Source organism: Cyprinodon tularosa, unplaced genomic scaffold (genome assembly GCF_016077235.1).
Source record: "Cyprinodon tularosa strain WSP-4 unplaced genomic scaffold, ASM1607723v1 ctg11, whole genome shotgun sequence".
Lineage (NCBI taxonomy): Eukaryota > Metazoa > Chordata > Actinopteri > Cyprinodontiformes > Cyprinodontidae > Cyprinodon > Cyprinodon tularosa.
In genome coordinates, this window is record NW_024037893.1 from 2,193,396 (window position 1) to 2,216,174 (window position 22,779).

The 22,779-nt window shown below is 37.6% G+C and overlaps 1 protein-coding gene across 10 annotated transcripts in view; it reads left to right on the forward strand.

Annotated features, from left to right (window-relative positions):
- The window catches only part of slc2a9l2 (solute carrier family 2 member 9, like 2), a 177,462-nt gene that overhangs the window by 4,465 nt on the left and 150,218 nt on the right, over positions 1-22,779 (forward strand). For 3 of the 10 annotated variants that reach the window (XM_038295565.1, XM_038295545.1, XM_038295574.1), the window contains exons 2-3: positions 10,515-10,594; positions 20,100-20,204. In XM_038295565.1, the coding sequence (XP_038151493.1) occupies positions 10,532-10,594; positions 20,100-20,204 (168 nt within the window). In that variant the 5' untranslated portion in view covers positions 10,515-10,531. Of the gene's footprint in view, positions 1-1,916; positions 2,018-9,420; positions 9,574-10,514; positions 10,595-20,099; positions 20,205-22,779 lie in introns of those variants that run through there. The other 7 variants (XM_038295606.1, XM_038295581.1, XM_038295600.1 and 4 more) reach the window with 5 other exon arrangements.

The window sequence follows — 22,779 nt, forward strand, 5'->3', positions numbered from 1 at the left end:
TTCCAGAGGACTTCACCATTGAAATTCACCAGTGCTATACTGTAGTTAAACTGACAATGCCAAAGTGCATGGCAGTTGGATGTTGTAATATATCGGGTAAGAGTAAAAAAAAAAAATCATTTTTTTTCACCTTTCCGATTCATGATCCACCATGGATGTGTTTATCATGGGATTGTCAACTTGAAGAGTGAGGATCTGCCATTGAACTTCTGTCCAGAGAAAAAAACATGTCACATGTACCCAAAATTTCAAAGAAAAATGTTTTCAAGATGACTCAACAGCCGATACCGCGCCGTGACGTCACAAACCAGTAGGTGGCAGTAGTGTTCTTTGACAAACATGGATGCCTCCAGTAAAGCACATTCAAATGAAAATTACTCTTATTAAAAACACTTACCATTTATTGAACACTTTGTGATAATTCCATATTTAAAGTACTTTCAGAAGTTTGAATTCTGAATATGACCGGACTTCTTCTTTAATCAAGGTCATTGGTTGGGTGGGGTGGCGCCCTCTATTCACCAGTCGCCACTAATACACAGGCACTAACAATCCTGTCTAAATATTGGGCAGAATAAAAGTGGTGTAATGCAATCACTTGATTTGAAAATTTTAGATTTGATGAATACACATTGAGGTTGGGGTCGTATGAAATGTATGTTAGCCACATTTATCTGTTTTGAAACAATTCCAAGAAATTTTGACCAAAGTTGATATAAGTATCTATAGGGAATCTCCACCTTCGGTCTCGCAACTTTTTCGATATGCACGCCTGAATCAAATGAATAGCTTAGAAACATGTCTCTGCAGTACCTGATGTTACTTCAGGAGGCAATTCAGCCATGTAGGGGATTGGTGGCCTAGTGGTTAGCAGCCCACTGCTCCCCAAAGGAATCGGTTAAATGCAAAGTGAAGTTGCTTTGTACTTGTGAAAAAATAATGATAAAAAATTTGAATTCTAATCATCTAATTCAAGTGTGTTCACGCAGTGTTAAAAGTTCCAGATCAGAGCTCAGAAGGACTGAAGATGCCGACCCCTGACCCATGTGATTTATCTGAGTGAGCAGTTTCAGTGTTGGGTCAAGCTCAAAGGTTTTTATTTTAGAGAAGGTGTTTCTTATTTGGTGTTCAGCTCTTAGTCCTTGGAGGGCGGTTGCCTTCATTTTGGACAGTCACACTATGGTGGTTCATGAATACTTTAACCAGTCAGGATTAGATGGATTAAACTTGGAAACAATTTCATGTTCCAAAGGACAATGTATTTATTTTATATGGCAACATATCCAGATAGAATTAAGCTTGGACCTTGTTGATTGCTATAAAATATATGTAGTATCTCTGCAACTTGAGACTTTTATTTATCAAAATATTAGGGTGGCTCCAAACAAAACTATTTCAGTATGAATGTATGTTCTTAGACTTATGGAGTAGAGCATGCCTACGATAATTAAACTTTGTAAGTTTAGCCTTTCTTAAATGATTTCATACAAAATCATTGGCTTTTCCAAGACAAGAATTGTAAATACAAGATGAAATGGGCTCTATGCACCACTTTACCTCTTACTGGATTTAAGGCAGCTCTTTTGTTACCGGTCTTTCAGTACTGGATTAAGTGATTAATCTTAGTGTGTCTGACCATGGTTACTGAGGTCAGGTACACCTCATTCAGTAAAAAAAGACAGGAAAGAAAAGAACTGCCTTCAGGAAGTAGTGAAGTTGTGCATAGAGCCCATAATAGCTTGTAGCCAAGAATCACAATTAGATAAAAAAAAAATGTTTGCACTGAAATGTTGAATTATCCTGATTTTGTTTTTGAGCAAGATGACCATTATAGTTTGGCTTCTAGAAAAAGGGAAACATTCCACAAGTCAACAGTCAAAACCTCTGATAATTTCTGCTACAAGTTAAACAAATATTGGGCAATTGAGGTATGTCACATGCTTCAGAAATCATCTACCTAAATCCTACAGAGGCTTGAAAGAGACGCTCCATGAGGCTGTTCTTTTTTAATCCTATGGTATGTTAAATATTTTTTAACTTCATGCTATTCCTACATTACATGTTTGTATACTTGCATAAAATTCATAGTTTTTTTTATGTATCAGACATTTGCTCTGCTTAGTAGCAGACAGTCGGGGATTACAGCTGAGGCTCATATTCCTGCTTGATATGTAAATCAATCATATTAGAGATGTTAATGAGGGTATTAGAATGCAACTTAGTGGGGGATGGTTTCTAAGAGGTGATTCCTGAGCTTATAGTCTGATTCAGATCGATTTTGAGCATTTGGGAATTTATACTTGAAATTTTTTTTTCCCCCTTACAGACAGGATTTGATAAGAAATAAACAGGATGGTCAAACATGGGCAATAATAACTATACTGCTAGAAACTTTACAGTGGAAATATTATTAAAAAGTGAAATTAAGTTCCAGTTTCCTATCTCGTGTATTTATGTTCCTTTAGATGATCATGGCTTGCAGCAACTTAAACCAATGTTCACTTTCTCAGAAAATTGAGATTGATAAAAAGAAACAAAGCACATTCTTAAATTAGATAGGTAAAGATTGGGCCTAAAATACGGCTGCAGGAAGGTACAAAACAATATTACATTTACCTGAGACCATTTTAAAAGTTTGACAAAACATTTTGACAAAACACATTTATTGAGCCTGGACGCAGTGAGTGTGGTGGATTAACATATTTGCTGAGTTCGAATTCAGAGGCTGCGTCCTCTTAGGGCCAGATTCATAGGCTGATTATGTCATATCGTGGCGCTGAGGTTTGTTCGAATTTCATGACTCCTCGTTATGCGGCCAACAAATGCTTCCTTCTTTTTGCCCATTTTGAAGGACGGGTCTGGTGTACCCTATAGGTAGCCTTGGATATCCCGTGAGTCCAAGCAAACTGGCTGCCCCATGCTCAGAGCGAAAAGGCGCTAAACAGTTTAATATAATACATGTATGTGAATGGTTCCGTCTAAAATTAATGAACCTTTTTTTTTTTATAAAGGGTTATTTATCTGTCCCTGTGTAAATGGGTCTGCCTATCATTTAAGGACAGATTCTATTACATCTGCAGTGTTGGGGACTATAAATCTGACACAGTACTGCTGTTGAAGCTCCTCGAAAATGTCATTAACACCCAGGAGAGCAGTGAGAAGAAGTGATTGAGAGTTATTGTCACTGGATAATTTAAATAAGAAATATAATGCCTAATTCTCATCCCAGGAATATCGACAAATTATAAATATATTCCAAAAACATTGATCAATTTAGTTCAGGGTTGCCTCAGCAATACTCCAGTTCCTAAACTTAAAAATGAAGGAATCAATATATTAAACAAAAAATGCAAAAACATATTTTTAAGAAAATGTGTCAACAGATATCTTATATATCCTAATCCAATTTAAAGACTTTTCCTTTAAAAAGAATACTCTAAAAATGTTATTTGTGCATGGAGAACCAAATATCTTAAATTTGATTTTCTGCCTAAATATAAAAAGATTAATTTCAAAACTTTTAAATGTCATTCATCCTTCTAGCCTATTTATATGCTTTTCTTTATTGTAAAACAAAAACATTTTATACTCAGTTCATAACTGGTTTCTCTCTAAATCCTTAAACATAAATGTCTTCCCCCACCCTCCGCAATTAAATTTCATATTATTGTGCAAGGTAAATGAAATGTATTAATTTTCAGATTCTGCCCTCTGCTTGAGTTTAGTTTCTTTGTGTTCTGTGTCTTTGTAGCTGTTTTCTACCAGTGCTGAGTTCTTTAGTTAATCTCTGTTGCCCCCTTGTGCTAGTTTCCTTTCCCCTTGGCTTCCTCCTAGTTGGTCTTACCCACACCTGTTCCCAATCTGCTGATTAGCCTGGGCTTGGTTCAGTCTCCCCATATATACACAACCTCTGCAGTCACTCAGTGCTGGTTATTTCGTTTTTAGATTTAGCTTCCTCATCTCTGGTTCCCCACATGAGTTTTCCCTGCCATTTTCTGTTTTTGGTTCTTTGTATTTTTGGATTTTTACCTCAGTTGGCTCATTAAATCTGCAAGACTCACCTCTGCCTCCTGATCTCTGCATTTGGGTCCTCATAAACCTCCCCTCAACCGTGACAATTAATAAGATAATTAATATGGTCAAATTTTTCATAAAGACTATGCTTTTCTGCATGAATGTCATTCTTAATTAACTCTTACATCTTATATTTATCTTTTTAAGTGTAGTGATTGTTCCTTGTCATTTCTTATATCTTTGTTTGATGATCTAGTTTACTATTTAATAGCTTTTCTTTTTATTCTTCTATTGCTATTTTGCACAACTTGCATAACTAAGTCCTTTTTTTGTTGACTATATCAGATTTTGCAGATATATTTTTATACATTAATTGGTTAGATTTAGTTATCTTTCTACCCCAATTATATATTTACTTATATTATATAAGTAAATCTATCTATCTATCTATCTATCTATCTATCTATCTATCTATCTATCTATCTATCTATCTATCTATCTATCTATCTATCTATCTATCTATCTATCTATCTATCTATCTATCTATCTATCTATCTATCTATCTATCTATCTATCTATCTATCTATCTATCTATCTATCTATCTATCTATCTATCTATCTATCTATCTATCTATCTATCTATCTATCTATCTATCTATCTGCTTTTATTTGTTCATGCTCCCAGTGGTTGTCACCCTTGTATCTGTTCTTTTCCTGCTTTTTGTGACAACTCTCACAGTTGCTAGGAGACAGAGCGGTGAAAATCCAGGAAAGGCTGGACCTGTTTGAATCAACAGCCTAAACTCCACCGGTCTCCTTATTTTCATGGACCTCGAAGGATCCGGTCCAGATAGACCGTGTCCTTGGAGGATGCAGCCTATGAAATCGAACACATCCATAATTCCTACCCAAACTGCGCGGGGAAGCGGTCAGCAGTGAAAGTGTCAAACTTGTAAAAGTTTCTTGGGTTAATGTAATATTGTTTTTCACTTCCTGACCACTGTTCTAAGCAGTCATGTTGATGGTTGTTTATTTGACCAGCAGACTCATTGGGACATTCAACAGAATAAGCCACAAAAAGGCCATGGCTGCTTCCAAAAATGGCTATAAAAATATAAATGGAAGTGAAAAACAAAAAAAATTGCAGTAAAATGATGCAAAAGCAACAGAGATTGTCTTATCCTTTAGATGGCTTTAAACAAAGCACACACAAACCTTCTAGCCAACTTTAAAAATATCTGGATTTATATTCATAAAACCTCATATAGCTGTTATATCATCACGGCACATAGAGAAATAAACACGATGCTTATATCAATGAGATCCAGTTGTATTTTTACCTCTTTAATTGCAGCAGGTCAGCTTCCATAGTCCAGCTTCAGCTAGGGAGTCTTGATGCATTTAAACCCGCTAGGGGGCGCAGTCAGTCTGATATCTGATGCAGTGCACAGGAGCAAATCTCTGCTGCAACTTGACTCTCTCTCTGCCTTCTTCTCTCCTCCAAATGTCCGCTTTTAATCCAGTCCTTTTAATTTGAAGTTGGGCATTAGTTAGATGAATAAATTAAAGATAGCTTCCCTGTGAGCCAAACCCCCAGATTCCATATTTGTGTTACAACTGTAGACTAACAACACAGCAGATTTCTTGAGACTTTATTCTAATCTAGTATTTCATATCAAAATCTCAAAAGAAAACTATTCTTTCTTATTCAGAAGTTCTCAGGTTAAAAAACAAAAAATTAAATCAATGCTCAGTTATAAAAGAAAAAAACAAATGGGGTTTACCATTTTATGGTGAGCTGGCCTTTTGTCGACATTATTTTCCTTATGATATAAATTATATTTTCATGAAAAATATTCTATATTTGAAACTGTTTTTTAATACTGTTAAAATGAATTAATAAAACAGAGCTTAATTTGTCCCTTTATTCATGCTGACCATTTTTTTTTTTTTTGCATAATGTCCTAATTGTTGAATATAATTCTACAGTAAAACATGGAGGCAGCAAGGGTGGCAGTCATTTACATTTTGCAGCACCAGGACCTAAACGACATGCAGTAAAAACAGATTTTAATCTCTCCCAGAAAGTCCCAGCAAGAGCATGACCCAACATCAGTTACTCACCTTAAACTGAGACTCTTATTTTATAGAGCAGCATGATAATCTGGAACTCGGCAGCAGGTCCACCTCCTACGGCTTCAAAAATTCAATCTAGAACTAAAACTCTTGCTGAAGTTTGTTTACTGGATGCTTACGGAGCCCCAACTTCTTAAGTTTGGCTCCACACTCTTCTGGTTTATTATGGGTACTGACCCCTAGTCTTTTAATCAAATATTTTGAAAGATGAATATGAGAATAACCCTCTGAGTGACCTTTGGTAGGTGATAAAAAAAAAAAAAAGTGATATAAAGACCTTCCAGGAGCAGACTGGCTGACAAATTAAAAACACTCGATCTAAATTGGTTTTATTTTCCCCTCAGTCACCTTACCTGTTAGAAAAGATATTATTTTTTTTTCTTTGTGTAAATATTACTGAGAATGTTCTACAGAGCTTTAAGTGTCTCTTTAGCAGGGGCAGAGCTTTTGGGGGTGGAAGGGGGAACCATGCCCATCCCCACAGGGGATTTATTGCTCCCATGAGGATATACACTCACCGGCCACTTTATCAGGTACACCTGTCCAACTGCTTGTTAACACTTAATTTCTAAGCAGCCAATCACATGGCGGCAACTCAGTGCATTTAGGCATGTAGACATGGTCAAGACAATCTCCTGCAGTTCAAAGCGAGCATCAGTATGGGGAAGAAAGGTGATTTGAGTGACTTTGAACGTGGCATGATTGTTGATGCCAGAAGGGCTGGTCTGAGTATTTCAGAAACTGCTGATCTACTGGGATTTTCACGCACAACCATCTCTAGGGTTTACAGAGAATGGTCCGAAAAAGAACAAACATCCAGTGAGCGGCAGTTCTGTGGGCGGAAATGCCTTGTTGATGCCAGAGGTCAGAGGAGAATTGCCAGACTGGTTCGAGCTGATAGAAGGGCAACAGTGACTCAAATAACCACCCGTTACAACAAAGGTGGGTAGAAGAGCATCTCTGAACGCACAGTACATCGAACTTTGAGGCAGATGGGCTACAGCAGCAGAAGACCACACCGGGTGCCACTCCTTTCAGCTAAGAACAGGAAACTGAGGCTACAATTTGCACAAGCTCATCGAAATTGGACAATAGAAGATTGGAAAAACGTTGCCTGGTCTGATGAGTCTCGATTTCTGCTGCGACATTCGGATGGTAGGGTCAGAATTTGGCGTCTACAACATGAAAGCATGGATCCATCCTGCCTTGTATCAACGGCTCAGGCTGGAGGTGGTGGTGTCATGGTGTGGGGAATATTTTCTTGGCACTCTTTGGGCCCCTTGGTACCAATTGAGCATCGTTGCAACGCCACAACCTACCTGAGTATTGTTGCTGACCATGTCCATCCCTTTATGACCACAATGTACCCAACTTCTGATGGCTACTTTCAGCAGGATAATGCGCCATGTCATAAAGGTGGAATCATCTCAGACTGGTTTCTTGAACATGACAATGAGTTCACTGTACTCAAATGGCCTCCACAGTCACCAGATCTCAATCCAATAGAGCATCTTTGGGATGTGGTGGAACGGGAGATTCGCATCATGGATGTGCAGCCGACAAATCTGCGGCAACTGTGTGATGCCATCATGTCAATATGGACCAAACTCCCTGAGGAATGCTTCCAGCACCTTGTTGAATCTATGCCACAAAGAACTGAGGCAGTTCTGAAGGCAAAAGGGGGTCCAACCCGTTACTAGCATGGGGTACCTAATAAAGTGGCCGGTGAGTGTAGTTCACCATCCCTGGAACGAGCAGTTCTTCTCTGAACCAGAAGGTGGCAGTAGTGATCATATCATCTGGAAATTTTTACTTTGACATTTTAAAGTTAGTATATTGACCGAAAAGAGACAACAAAAATGCTGCAGATATTCAAAACAATAAAATAAATACAAATAAAGATGACTAATTGAGAACTCTTGCTCTTTTAGAAATCAGTTTGCAGGTTTTATAGGGTAGACATCTCTGCTGTCATCTTGGAGTATTTTATATAATTAAGGATAAAGAACAACTGCTCAATCCATTTAATGCATATGATATATAGAACCATAGATTAATTTAGACAGCACTGATGTATAAAAATGTGCGTTCATATTTATATGAAAAATATAGAAATTGTTCATGTTAATTTATTATTTATTTTTTATTTATTGTGATCATCATAGATTGACCGTAATTTTTTTTTCAGCACATAAGTTTTCAGCTACCCCTCAGTGCACAATGGTTCCTTCTTGGCCCCCCTATAAGTTTTTCTGGAACCACCACTGCTCTTTACTCCTGGGTAGTAAGGAAATTCAATACTGATGGTCCCCAAAGATGTGCACATAGTCTTGCTTACTGCCTTCTCTGAAAAGACATCATTGCCTGCTGTGAACCCCGAAGAGAAAAAGTCTGTTATATATCCAAGCTAAGCAGTGGCTGTTGCATATAGATGTTCACAGGGGTGACCAGACTACACTGGGGGGTAGCTGAAAACTAATAGGCACCAAAATCAGTTCAGGGTCCACCTATACTGATCATAATGTATCTAGATCTGCCTTTTCTGCATAAGATGGAGCAGATTTTCCTGAGGCTAATTAAACTATGCACACATTTATTCATTGGTGCTGTTTAAATAAAGTTATGTCTCCTCCTAATATCTAAATTGGCTAAGAATTTAAGAACAATTTCTGTATAAATCTTTTTTATTTCTTGGTATATTACTGTAAATATTTTTTTGCTGAATTTAGTTTTTGGTTAAAATATAAACTCAAAATAAACTGTCAGGTGCATACATACTGGTTTTGCCACATGTAAAAATCGGTGTGCATTTTTATTAACATCAGGATCGTTTAAAGGAAAACATTAGGAGTTTTTAGCCTAAAGTCCATCAGTTCATAGTTTGCATATATGCATCATCCTCACTATCTAGTGTGCAGTTAAACATCTACAACCACCTGCTGAGTGAGAAAGGAGAATCGCATCCAAAATAGTGTTGTTTTTTTTCCTTCAGCCATTTAGAAACCAATTCAGACATAAAAGAGTTGTGCCTTATTCTCAATCTTGTATTTCATATTGGCCTTTCCTTGCCTTTCACCCAGGGGTTTAAACCAGAGCAGAAAGGCAATCTGTGTCTCACTGGGTCTGTCAGCTTCGGAGCACAATCTCAGATGGATCAACTTTAAAGTCATCCCTCTATGCGTAATTTCGCGCAGAGGCGCCCGGCGCTCCTGAATGCAAAGGGGAGAAATGATCTCTGATCAGTACGAAGAGTACAAATGTTTACAGCTGCAAATAGGGATGAGACGGGGTTTCAAACTGCAACAGGATAAAAGAACGGGAATATAGAAATAAAAGGAAAAATCAGCTGCTGGACCATGCGTAATGGTGCATCATTTCAAACCATGGGTGACTCAAGCGCCACAGCAAAGGGAAATAACCCACGTGAGACTTATGACTTTTTCACTTTAATAATCATTCCACTGAAATTTAGAAAAAAAGTACTCGGCAATTAAAACGTGGTTACATTCCATTGTATGTGTATGAAAAGCGGTTCCAGGGAGATAAACAACACGTGTTATGCATTACGATAAAAAAAAAAAATGTAATTCTCCTTCTCTTCTGCCTCCATCTTCCCCACATAGCACCATGCCATGTGCGTCCAGCTGTTTTAAATTGCGCTACTTTTGGGATGTGCACATTTTTGACAGTAATAAGCGCAGTTATTTGCAGCTTAAGGGTTTCACACTTGTCAAATATGTCTACACCCCTCCATGGATTGAAGTTGACACGGATACTCTGTGCTTTATGGGAATCGCGCTGCACGTTTTTGCGCGTCTTGTACGTTTCTTAAAGGCACGTGCGTTTGAACATCCTAACCAGGGCTTGGAAGAGAGAGGGAGGGAGGGAGGGAGAGAAAGAGAGAGGAAATGAGAAAGAGCATAGTCATAGCCTCTCACCTCAGTCTTGTCAGCCTGTGTGAATGTAGATGTGGGCTACTGTGGGGCTGGACAGCAGGAGAAAATTGTTTTCCTCTTTTCTTTTTGAAGGTTAGAAACAGGCAGTTCTTAATGCTGTACATTGATAATGATTATTTCTCAGAACATTTTGCATGTTGAAAAGTTTACTTGAAGAACACCACAAGGTGAACAAACTCTCTACCATAATGTGCTTTTTCCTACCAGCCTCTGCCTTCTCAGTAATTTTCTTTGTAGCAGTTGGCAGATGTTCCTATCTCTAACATGTATGGAAAAAAAAAACAAAAAAAACAAAACCAAAGAAAACAACTTCCCCACATATTGTTGTAAAATGACCCCGGTGTCCTTGCGGGTTTTTCTCTTATAGCTACACATGTCATATGATGTATTGTGACCTTCTCTTTTTAGGTTGCTGTAACACCATCATGGCCAAACAGGACAACCAGACTGACCTCAACATAAAGAACACAGAGAAAACCTCTGAAAAGGTGAGACTGATAGACAGAATTTATTATTCCAACAAATAAAATAATACCTAAAATTCCATCCTATTTTTCTGAGGATTTAAAGTCAGCTGCTGATGTAATAATGGACTCCTAGCACCACACTTATAGCATGAAGTAGGTCACAGTTGCTGTTTTTTTTTTTATAATAAATGTTTTATAATACATACCAACCTTCACAATGAGTTGATATAGGCTGTATGTGACAAAGGTACAATAATTCATATGTACATACACTTGTGTACGTACATATATATATATATATATACAGAAGAGCTATATGTGCATATATTTTATCTCTTTTTATTTTTCATCTTTATTATATTGTGTAGTTGGATGTGTGTATATATTATATAAAACTGGAACTGGAGCGTGTAACAAAAGTAATTTCCCTCTGGGATTATTAAAGTATTTCTGATTCTGATGTACCTTCAGTGAGCTGTTTCCAAACGAAATTTCTTTTGTTTTACACTTGTGTAAACAAAATGACAAATAAAATCTGTCTAAAGTCTGAAAATCTGTCTTTAGCATTTCGGACCAACACTTTTGCCCTGTTTATCAAAATTCTGTCTCTGCTCTCTGAGAAAAGAGTATTTGCCTGGAAGTAAAACAAAAAGATTTTGCACAATATTTTAACTCGATGATCACAAATAAGATGACATAGCTGCTAAATACACGTTATCCCATGTTTCAGATGCATCGAATCAGACTTCTAAGAGAAATGTTTATTATTCTCTTTATGAGCATCTGTGTATGTTTATTTATAACTATTTATAAGATCTTTCTTCATCTTTGCCCCCCACTACTGACGACAGACATAAACATTAAAGCTTTGATCTAGCAGCAGTTCCTGTGTTATTTTTTAACAACTGCCTCAACTCCATCAGTCATATCTCTTAGTGGAGCCTTTATACTACAGGAGACCTAAATAGTAAGAATTATTGTATAGAATTTGATATATTTGTGTTGTGTAATTCAACTTAAAAATAATAGCATATTTATTGGGAGATAAATATTTGACAAAAAAGTTCAAAGATAATTTCTTAATAATAATAAAAAAAAAGCTAAAGCTATTCTCAAAATCTTTTTATTGAATTGAGAGTTTAGTGTTCTTTGACAAAGGTCTGTAAATTCTTTTTAATATTTGGCCTTCTGCCCTTGTAAAGGTTTCCCAAACCGGTGAGAGAATCTTGTCCAAAACCCTGTTTTCCAGCTAGTTGTGCCTATATTGATTTGAATGTAGGCTTGGAGTAATTGTGATGCTAAGAAATTAGATCTGAGTTGCGGTATTCAGATAAAGGTTTTGGGCAACAAAAAAAAAAAAAAAAATGGAACCACAGGCCCTTTTTACACAGCCGGTTTAACTAACTCTGAATTGATCTAGCCTGAGGTTGGACACTGAGTTTTCGGTTTCACAACCGCTACTGTGAGAGAGTTTTATCAACTCTAAGTGGGTCGACTTGGAGTTGAGCATGTAACTCCTCATCCATGTTCCAAAAGAAATCTACTCAAACTAAAGACCAAATTTCTTGTATTTTGTTCCTGCATTTAAGAAGGGACTCATTTGAAGAGTTTTTATATGGGTTCCTGGCTATGGAGGGGGCTTTATTTACAATAGAGTTAACTATGTTTAGTTCTTCAAAGGAGTGTTGAACACAACATGCAGATCTTTGAATCTCTTCATATACTTCTGCTGGAAAATTATGCAGAAATTGCTGCTATTAATAGATTCAGTCTCTAATGTTTGATTTAAAACTTCACCTGTTAGAAGTTATTTTCTTATCAATTTTTATAGTCTTATACAAAGGCAATAATACAATTTCTATAAAAATATTATAATGTGTTTACGGATGACGTGACCTGGGGGTTCGTCGAAAAATGACAGTTAGCTTTAAGAAGACAGTGACTGACTCTATCTGCAATTGATGGTTTTGAGATGGTGGCACATACAAAAAGAAAAGACTGCTACTGCATTAGAAATAATTGCACAGACGAAGGCTAAAGATGAGCTGTTCAGAGACATAGAGGTGTAATTTTAAGGTGGTTTGTAATTGTTTGGAGGAGGGAAAGCAGATGTATATGAGAAAAGATCCACAATATGGAACTGGAAGGAAGGAGGAAAAAAGGAGAGCCCCCTAAGAAGTTTCATGGTTGTGGTGAAGAAAGATATGCACAGTGTTTACACTTTTCATGGTGTAATGAGATTGGACGTATAAGCTGGTAGTGTGGAAGCAAGATAAATGAGTTAAATCCTATAAATTATCTTACATATTGGGTCCAGGAGACAGAGCTCCTTAATTGGATAAACACAACGAGATATTGAACCAGTTAATGCGGAGGAAAATGAAATAAAAAAAAAAACCCACAGGGACACAGGTAGTGAGCAAAGCAGGGAGGAAAACAAACCATCTGTTAAATACTGAACAGACCGGATGAATATTAATGCATAACATTAGTATTGACTGGTGAAGTGCATAACAACCATTATCTTTTTTAGATTGTCCCTTTTGGAAGGTGAGATATGCTAAGGAGTATAGGTTGATGTCAAAGTTGACGCGTAAGATGTAGGAATAATGGGAAGTTGAGGGATTTGAGAGGGCCTATGAAAGGCTGAACTGTAAAAGACAGAAACCTGGGTTAGGGCATCTGCAAAATTGCAGCAATTGTGGGGTGTTCAAAGAAGGAATGGCTGAGAAGAGGTGAAAGGATCAAGAGCAAACAGTGTCAATTTATGTATGTGGGGAGCAAAGAAAATCTTGGATTCAACAGAACTATTGTAGTTAAACCTGCTGCTGAAGCAGATGCTGATTCTAATAGAATCTGTCAAAAACAAAAAACAGTGCATTGCAGTTTGCTGTGTATTGTATGTGGGTTTATATCTGCAGATCTGTCAGGGTACTCATACTGCTCATATTGTTATGACTGATTAGTCTATACAAGGATGTTACATATGGGAATGTATAAAAACAAGAGATATTGAAGAAGAAAAGTGAATAAAATATAGTAAAAAATGCACACCTTTTGATGCATTAGTCGCGACTTATTCTGTTTAAATTAGCATTAAATAAAAAACAAAAAAGATTCTTTCTGTGGATTATTAAAGGAAATTTTCTGTTTGTTGTTTCTGTGTCTGATGGAGCATAATTAAAACGTTTGTTCCTATCACAGTTTTTGTCTCCAAATTTATATGTGCTCAGCTGGTCAGTATATTTTCAGTGCCTAATAGTGCAGTAGAGAATGTCTCTGTGTTGTTTTTAGTCTGCACTGTGCACTAACATCCACATCACTTGTTACAATACTTGCTCAGTCTCACCATCCCTTGGTACGTTATGGAGGATTGAAAGCTATTGTTTAGAATCAGTATGAACTCAATACCCATATAATTATGCTGATGGAGCAGCTTCCAAATATGCATTTTAGGGTGGAAATTTTTATTGAAAACTATTTTATAACAACACATATGCACATAGAACAGGTGAACTGATTGAATATAAATAGATTAAAAAAGGAGACTCATGTTACATTCTCCTTTTCATTGGTAGATGTGTACAAAATTAAATCTAAAATTATATGGAAAATCTTGAAAAAAATCCTTTAAAGATACTGTCTGCAAATAGATCAAAAATAAATGTGATTACTCACAAGAAATACAAACAATTTGTGACCCCTGAAATGAACATGGTACCAGAGTCAGGGGCTCCACAAAGGAAGCTTGGAGGAGCCTAAAATGGTGAGTCGCACTTGCAATGGTGATAAATGGGTAAAGAGTGAGCTGTACTGGCAGTAATAATAGCCACAACAGCTGTTCCTCTAAAGTATCTCAGTGCACAGAGTTGCTTGGTCAGTCTTGCTGTAAATAACATATAATTTCTTCTGCCCTGCTACTGATTCTGTCTGTACAAATAGAGGTTTCTGTTTAAGACAATTAAGCTAAAGGAAAATTGCATGTTGTCAACTGCTCATTTAAATAAGATTTAGATTTCTGACCAACTGATAAAACATGTCTTTTGAACATAAATATAAAGGGAACAGGTAAACAACACAATATAACAATCAAAATGAAACTTCTGTGAAATGAAATTGTCCACTTAGGAAGCAACAATGATTTCAAATGCTGTTGTGCAAAAGACATAGAAAACAGGTGGAAATCATTTGCATTTAGCAAGACACGTATGCCATATACTGTATATGGCTGATATTTTAGTTTCTTTTTAATGTTGGTGGTGCTTTCACACTTGGTGGCACGAGAAGCACTCTACAACCCACACAAGTGGCTTAGGTAGTGTAGCTCATGCAGTACGTCATATTAAAGGTATAGAGGATGAATTTTTATTTCAGGGTGGATCATCTAAATAAGCGGTACTCCTAATTGTCAATCATTCTGGTGATATGTTTACATAAGGCCGTCCTATGTGCTTGCCCCGTTAGCTATCTTTTTCTGCGCATGCGCACTTTCAGCAACATATGTGTGGTGTTTCAGACATTCATTGAAGCTTAACTTTATCACTGCGTTTCTTTGAAAATGGCTTTGGGTCGTAAGAGAAAAAGTGTCTGCGAAGTGTATGAAAAGAAAAGAAAGGCCAAAGAAGAGGCAGATATATCCCAGAATGCTTTGCATGCAGAGGTCTAATTGCAAAGCACTATGGGATTTGCTGTCAAATGAGTTTGCTATAAAGTCCACTATATAGTTCCCGCTGTATGTTGACACAGTAAGCTTGTATGAGCTATGAGAACATCACATTTTAAACAGTGCGTGAATAAGGGGAAATGGGCTTGGGCACGTGCATTTTTTCTTTAAGTGAAGAGGGTGGGTCTTTTAAAAAATCCTCCACAATACCTTTAATGTGAGAGTAGCAAGAAGGTTTGCTGTGACTGTAGCGGAAAGAGGCCAGTACACCAGGAGACATGGGGGAGGTCATAGGAGGGCAACAACCCAGCAGCAGGACCTCTTCCTCTGCCTTTTTGCAAGGAAGAGGAGGAGCACTGCCAGAGTCCTGCAAAATGACCTAAAGCAGACCACCAATGTGCAAGTGTTTGCACAAACGGCTAGAAACCGACTCCATGAGGATGGTAGGAGGGCCTGACATCCACAGATGGGGGTTGTACTCACAGCTGAACACCATGGAGGATGTTTAGCATTTGCCAGAGAACACCAGGAATGGCAAATTCACTATTGGTGCCCTGTGCTCTTCCCAGATGAAAGCAGGTTAACACGGAGCACGTTCAGACGGGTCTGGAGACACCATGGAGAGTGATCTGCTGCCTGCCACATCCTTCTGCATTACCAGTGTGACAGTGGGTCAGTAATGGTGTCGAGTGGCATTTGTTTGGAGGGCAACACAGCCCTCCATATGTGGTTGGCCTTGGCCTTTCCTCCTAAGTCAGGGCAGTTCTAGACCTCATGTGGCTGGAGTGTGTCTGCGGTTCCTGCAAGATGAAGACATTAAAGCCATGGACTAGCCCATCTGTTCCCCAGACCTGAATCTGATTGAGCAAATCTGGGACATCATGTCTTGATCCATAAACAAAATTACATTGCACCACAGACTCTCCAGAGGTTGGCGGATGCTTTAGTCCAGACCTAGTAGGAGATTCCTCAGGAGACCACCACCACTTCATCACAAGCATCTGGAGGGCAACCACAATACCTAGCCTCGTTTTGACATGTTTATAGGACATTGGATCAGCCTGTAGTGTGTTCTTCCACTTTATTTTGTGTGCGACTGCAAATCCAGGACTTCATTGGTTAATAAACTGGATTTCCATGATGGCTTTTGTGTAATTTTGGATTTTGTTGTCTGAACATTTAGCTTTGTACGGAACAAAGTATTCAATGATAATATTTAATTCTTTCAGATCTAGGATGTGTTATTTGAGAGTTACCTTAATTTTTTAGAGCTGTTTTTTTTAAACCTTTCTAAGTCACCTGTTACAATAGGTTTCAGATAAACTGATATTCAGACAGAAACAGTATTGAGTTAAAATGATTTGATTTTTTGTGAGATTGAAGGGCTGAACTTGAGTTGTAGGCTGGTATTAGGCTCAAGCAGGAAGATAGTGGCTCAACACCCAGGTAGCAAGTTATGAGTAAGAAACAGATGAGAATCTAGTGCAGGCATGATGAGCGCAGGTGCACAGCAAGGCAGGCTGTGCAAAGAAGCATTCGAACAAACCTCCTGCTGGCAAGGAGGCTATATGGCAGAGATTGACTGAGGCAGGTATTAATTGGTGAAGTAACAGCAGGGAGAAATGGGGATGATTAGGTGGGAGACATCAGCTCAATGTAATTAACTGCACCTGAACTATGAGCCAGAATCATAGCACACTGCCTGACATCACCCCTCCTTGATTTGGAGAAAATGGTTGTCTACAGTATAGGTACAGTGCAGTTAAAGAAGCTGCTTACTTGGGGGGCACTTAAACATAGATAATCTCCATCTGCTCCTTTTTCACAGAAATTAGAAGGGCAACAGCTCAGACAGCAAAACTCGTGGATTAGTCAGAGATGCATGACTCAATTGAAATTCAACATTGAGCATAATTTTGAACAATTAATAGTATTATAACATTAAAAAAAAAGATGTTTCACTGTTTAGATGCTATATTTCAGTAAATTGCACCTCTACCTTTCATTTACTTCCAAACCTTGGCTGAACCTTTTTTTTTTTTTTTTTTTTTGAACTTTACAATCTTTTGTCTCCACCGACCTATAGCCACTATATTACACGAGACATCGAAAGGTGAGTCAGTGGGTGTTCTAACACATGTAATAATGCATACATGACAACAGATTGAAATCAACAGGCAGATAACAGTAAAATAAAATAAAATGGTACATAATACTTGAATGAATCCCCTCCTGAGACAAGACAATCCACACATTCATAGTATACATATCGACCCAAAGATATACGCTAATGCAAAAGGGCTATCCTGTAGCTGTGTCACTGAGTTAGTAACGGTATGACAGAGCTCCATCTTGTATTAAAAACTGTTTTTTGAAACCTTAGGGAATATGTTATTCCTTCCATCATGTAAATGTCCCAAACTTTTTGTATCCATATGTTATATGTAGGAGGCTCTGGCTTCAGCCATCTGACAGTTATGCATTTCAATGCTGCTGTAAGCAAGATTCTTAACAGGTATCTATCCCCCTTCCTGTCTATTCCATCGGGTATTTCTCCCGGAATTGCCACCAAGGGAGTTTTTGGGACATTTCTCCTGAAAATTACTTTAAGTGCTTCAAAGATGTCCTCCCAGAATACACTTAGTTTAGGGCAGGACCAAAAGATGTGCGTATGATTTGCAATCTGTGTCCCGCAGTTTCTCCAACATGAACTTGGTTGAGTTGGGCCCATTTTACTGGTTATTGTTGGCGTTCTGAAAAATCGGACTATTACTTTCCATTTGAATTCTCTACATGTGTTAGAATTTGTTGTTAATTGTGCGTCGGTACACATTTCTTCCCATGTGTCCCCTGTTATTGACTCCTGCAGTTCAGTTTCCCATTTAAGCTTTATGTTTGTGGAATCATGCCCGTTCATAGACAGAAACAGGTTATATATTTTACTAATTACATTGTTATTACCTTTTCCCCTTTGTATGTCCATTAGGAAATTTTCTATGGGTGCAGATTCATGGAGTTTAGTCCAATTATTGTGTGTTGTTACAAAGGTTCTAAGTTGTAGGTATCTATAGAAGTCTGTCTTAGGGAAACCAAATTCACTTTTCATCTGTGAACCTTTTTTTTTGCTTTAAATCTGATTTGTTGTGGCTTCACTAATTTTAAGTTTCTATTCTATATTTCTGAGTTATTTCAAATCAGTGCTGCGTTTGAACATGTGAACACAACTTGCTCTTTGTGGAGCCACAGACAGTTCTAATTGGGATGGGCATGGGATTGGGAACATTTGAAATTAATTTGCCACCATGAAAGAAAAAAACAAAAACTAAAATCAGTATTATGACCTCCAGAGGAAACATAGACCAGGTTTGGCAAACTGGGTCCATATCTAAGCACAGAGACTAGGGGAAGTTAACCCTTTGTGATGCAGTACAGCTTTTCATTTCTAAATGTATTTTCTATATGCCTGAAAAATGGGAGAGAACATATTTTAAATGTTTCTACTGATTCTTAGCCAGTGTTACATCTGTAGGATATTCAGGTTGTAGCTTTACTTCATATGGAAACATTGGAGAACATTCTCCAAAGATTACCTAGGAAATGGTAGTCCCAATGGACAAGACCCTTAAGTTGACCAACAAGCAAGTTATCTATTAGGAGAAAAAAAAAATGTATAAAGCTCAGATCTAAAATCCATTGGAAAGGAGGAATACGTGAGCAAGAGAGCCAACGAACACATGTCAGTTACCCCACCTCTGTGTGGAGGAAAAGACCAATATTACTGCAAATATTGTGAAAAGGAAACCTACACTTTTGACCAAGGTCATAACATATTAAACTAAATTAGGCTAAATACTACATTCATGACTAAGTATATGCTCTCTTGCACTGTCTCTCTGTCTATGGCTTTTGACTTTGCTGACTGAGCTTTTAGCTTTAATTGGATAAAGACGGTTTCACTCCCGACTGTGGATTTGTGAATTGGTTCAATTTCACAAAATCATTCAAGGTATAATACTTGTTGAATTGTTGAATTGAATTGTTGAATTGAGTTGTTGAATAATTCTATACATATTAGGTCACCCTTCAAGCCTTTTCTTGCCACAGTAATTAGCCATATCTTTCAAAGTCAACAAACCTAAAGCATGACTCATAATGTTTATTAATACTCTTTACTATCTGCATAGTTCTATTCCCTAAATGACATTCTTGTATTCTTATTATGTGATAATATAAAAGCATCATAAATCCGTTTAGTATGCTCATAGCCTTATGGCCTAATTATGCTTTGGCATTTCCTCTTGCACCGTCTATAAGGAGAAAAATTAGAACTTTGACCTCCTTACTGCTGTGGGTTATCTGAGTGGCAATCTATTTAAATATTTACATTGTGTCTAACTTTCAAATCTGCCAAAAAAAATCTAAAGAAGCCTAAGATTTAAAGTTGAACATGAATGTAGAATTTTTCAAAGCCATAGAGAGGTTTATATACGATCTGACTATATACTGACTAAAGTAACAGCTGATTGTATATAACATAGTTAACCTCCATTTTTGTTTTGGAAGGTACCTCAAAGATCTCAGATTGGAGATAATTTTGCACAATAGCTGAAGAAACATCAGAACTCAATAATTTTTACATGGACTTGCGAAAAGACTTAGTGGCTGAATACAAATGCACCAACACAGTTTTTAGATTTTGTTGGTAATTTATTAAAATCCAAGTATTATGGACCGTCAGCTTTGCAGTTAAGTAGTATTAAGTAGAGTTTAGCCTTGACATTGACTTGATTTTCTTTGATAATCCCTTAGCATGTTTGAGTAATGACGAGTTCTGCATTTGATCTCTTTTATCTTCTTTTTCAGCAGCAGCCTCTCACAATCTGCCTGTTCAGCGCAGCATTCTTTGGGGCCCTGGGTTCATCTTTTCTATATGGCTATAACCTCTCTGTGGTCAACGGGCCTTCTTTGGTGAGTCAAGTTAAACTATTTTGCTGCCTTTGGAGACCCTGTTGTTGTTGTGGGAGGAGACATTGATTTCTTGTTTTGTCATTCCTTATGGTGTTGGCACTGCTAAAAGTCAATAAATGTTAATTTAGATGTGGCTGTAGATTTAGAGCCAGGCTTTTTTTTTCTAAAGCTGCAGCTGAATCAAGACAAATTTAGCGCTGAGAAAAGGAATTTAAAATTTTCTTGCAGTTAATTATAAAAGGTGGTTATATTTAGCCAAAACACAATACATGCCATAGTTGTTTCTGTTTTTTTTTTTTTTTTAAGTTTAGAAGCATAAAAGGGAGCTGCCACCATAAATTGATTGATTTACACAATTTTTCATATGAAAAACCAGAGCAACATCAGTTTTATTGATTCTATACAACCATGTTGTTATTTTTCTTTGACAAATAAGTAATGCATGGTTTTCAGTTAATAAAAGATGAGACTGAGGTCAGTGACTGTATGGGCTAACAAAGAGTTGAAGTCTAAAGAAGACTCAGACATTTGTCTGAAGATTACTTCCACATCTTAGCTCAAAGTGGCATTGAACTTTTTATTGAATGCAGCTATACTGATGCTCCAAAATCAGACTTTTTGCATGCCTTTCACAATGTTACCAAGTTCGTTAAAAGGACCTTCCTTGTGATATTTGGCAAAGTTAAAGTATTTTTTTATAGTGCAGTTGATGCAGATCCTAAGAATGTCTAAATGCTAAATTAATATCCTAGTAGACTTTATGACAGAGCTTATCTAGATGCGTGTAATTTCAAATGATGATCTTTAAAGTGAAACACTTTATTTGGTAAGCTTATAAAATTAAAACAAAGTTATTCATGATTAGTTATAAATGTTTACATTTTGAACTTCCAATGAATGTATATATGTAAGTTTTTTTTGCATGTTGTATAAAGTACAAATCAAATTTAAACTTCTGTTAAAGCTAACTGTCCACTTAGGAAGCAATACTGATGGATAATCAATTTCATATGCTGTTGTGCAAAAGGAATAGACAACAGGTGTAAATTATTGGCAATCAGCAAATCACACTCAATAAAGCTCATCCAAGATGGCACATCAATGTAAGCTGTGGCAAGGTTTGCTGTGTCTGTCAGCGTAGTGTCCAGAGCCTGGAGGCGCTATCAGAAGATAGGCCAGTACACCAGGAGACGTGGAGAGGCTGTAAGAGGCAAAATGACCTCCAGTAGGGCACAAACAGGTAGCACTGTTGCCAGTGGAACGGAGTAGCCCGTTACACCGGAAGTTGTGCCAAAGGCGTTAAAGTGGCGGTGTCTAGGCCGTTCCGTGGCAGTGTTTACATTCCTGTTGCCAGCTTTGGCCCTAAGAAGAATCCAGCTTTGGAGGATTTTGAGGTAATAAGGAAAGCGTTGGATTTCCTTTTTGGAGAAACATCTGGTATTTGTCTCAGGAGGGGTACAAACGGATTGAAGTTTTGGAAGACCAAGTGGCTGACTTGGAACACTACACCAGAATGAATGATGTGATCGTCACTGGACTCAAGTCAAGCTCAACTCTTACGCCGGGGCGGTGGCAGGGCCCTGTCCGGCTGGTGTACTGTCACCCGACGAGATAAAGGCGATTATCAGTGTGCAGTAACAGTAAACTGCTCTGCTGAAACAGGGCAGGTTGCTAAAGAGGTCAGACGTGTTAATTAACGAGCACCTGACCAAGAAGAATGCCGACATCACAATGAAGGCCCGGTTCCTGAGGAAGCAGAAGAAGATCCAGTCCCTGTGGACCTCGAACTGTAAGGTCTTCATCAATCTGAATGGAACACCACAGGAGGCGAAGGTTTTGGTCATTCGGGACATCATAGAGCTGGATAAATATGACTTAAATCTTCAAGGAACATATAGAGCACAGGTGATATCACGCACGACTCACTTTCACCATGTCACAAGTTCAAGGAACCCTTTTTGTCGGATTGTTGTGACTAATGGACACAACACTAACATCTACAACTGTTAGTGCAGATAACCTGGAACTGAAAACCTTCAGCTACACGGATTATAAAAGTCAGGTCATGAAAGACAATGTGGATTCTATAACATTGTTGATAACTGCTGCTGCTACACAACTGATCAATTCAACAGCACAGTTCAAGTAGCTAATACATTTCTATCACACATTTCAACAGCAGACATTTATATGCAAAATTCAACAACATAGAACTGTTTTAACCAGTTTAAACAGCCATTCAACCTCATTGCCATCTCTGAAACATGGATCACTCATAAGAGAGGAGCTGATTTTGAGCTGGAGGGTTATGAGTTCAATTAGAGAAGGGAACACTGGGGGAGGAGTAGCTATGTATGTTGGCAAAAACTTAAAGTATAAAATAGTAGAAAACATGACCAGAGTGATTAAAGATGCATTTCAGTGTTTAACAGTTGAAATATTTATGGAAAAGTCAAAAAAAGACATTGTTAGTTGTATACAGGGCTCCTGGTTCCAATATGGAAATATTTAGAGAATGGTTTGAGCAAACATACACAGTTACTTCTCACAAGGGATGAAAAGGGTTTGCAAAATG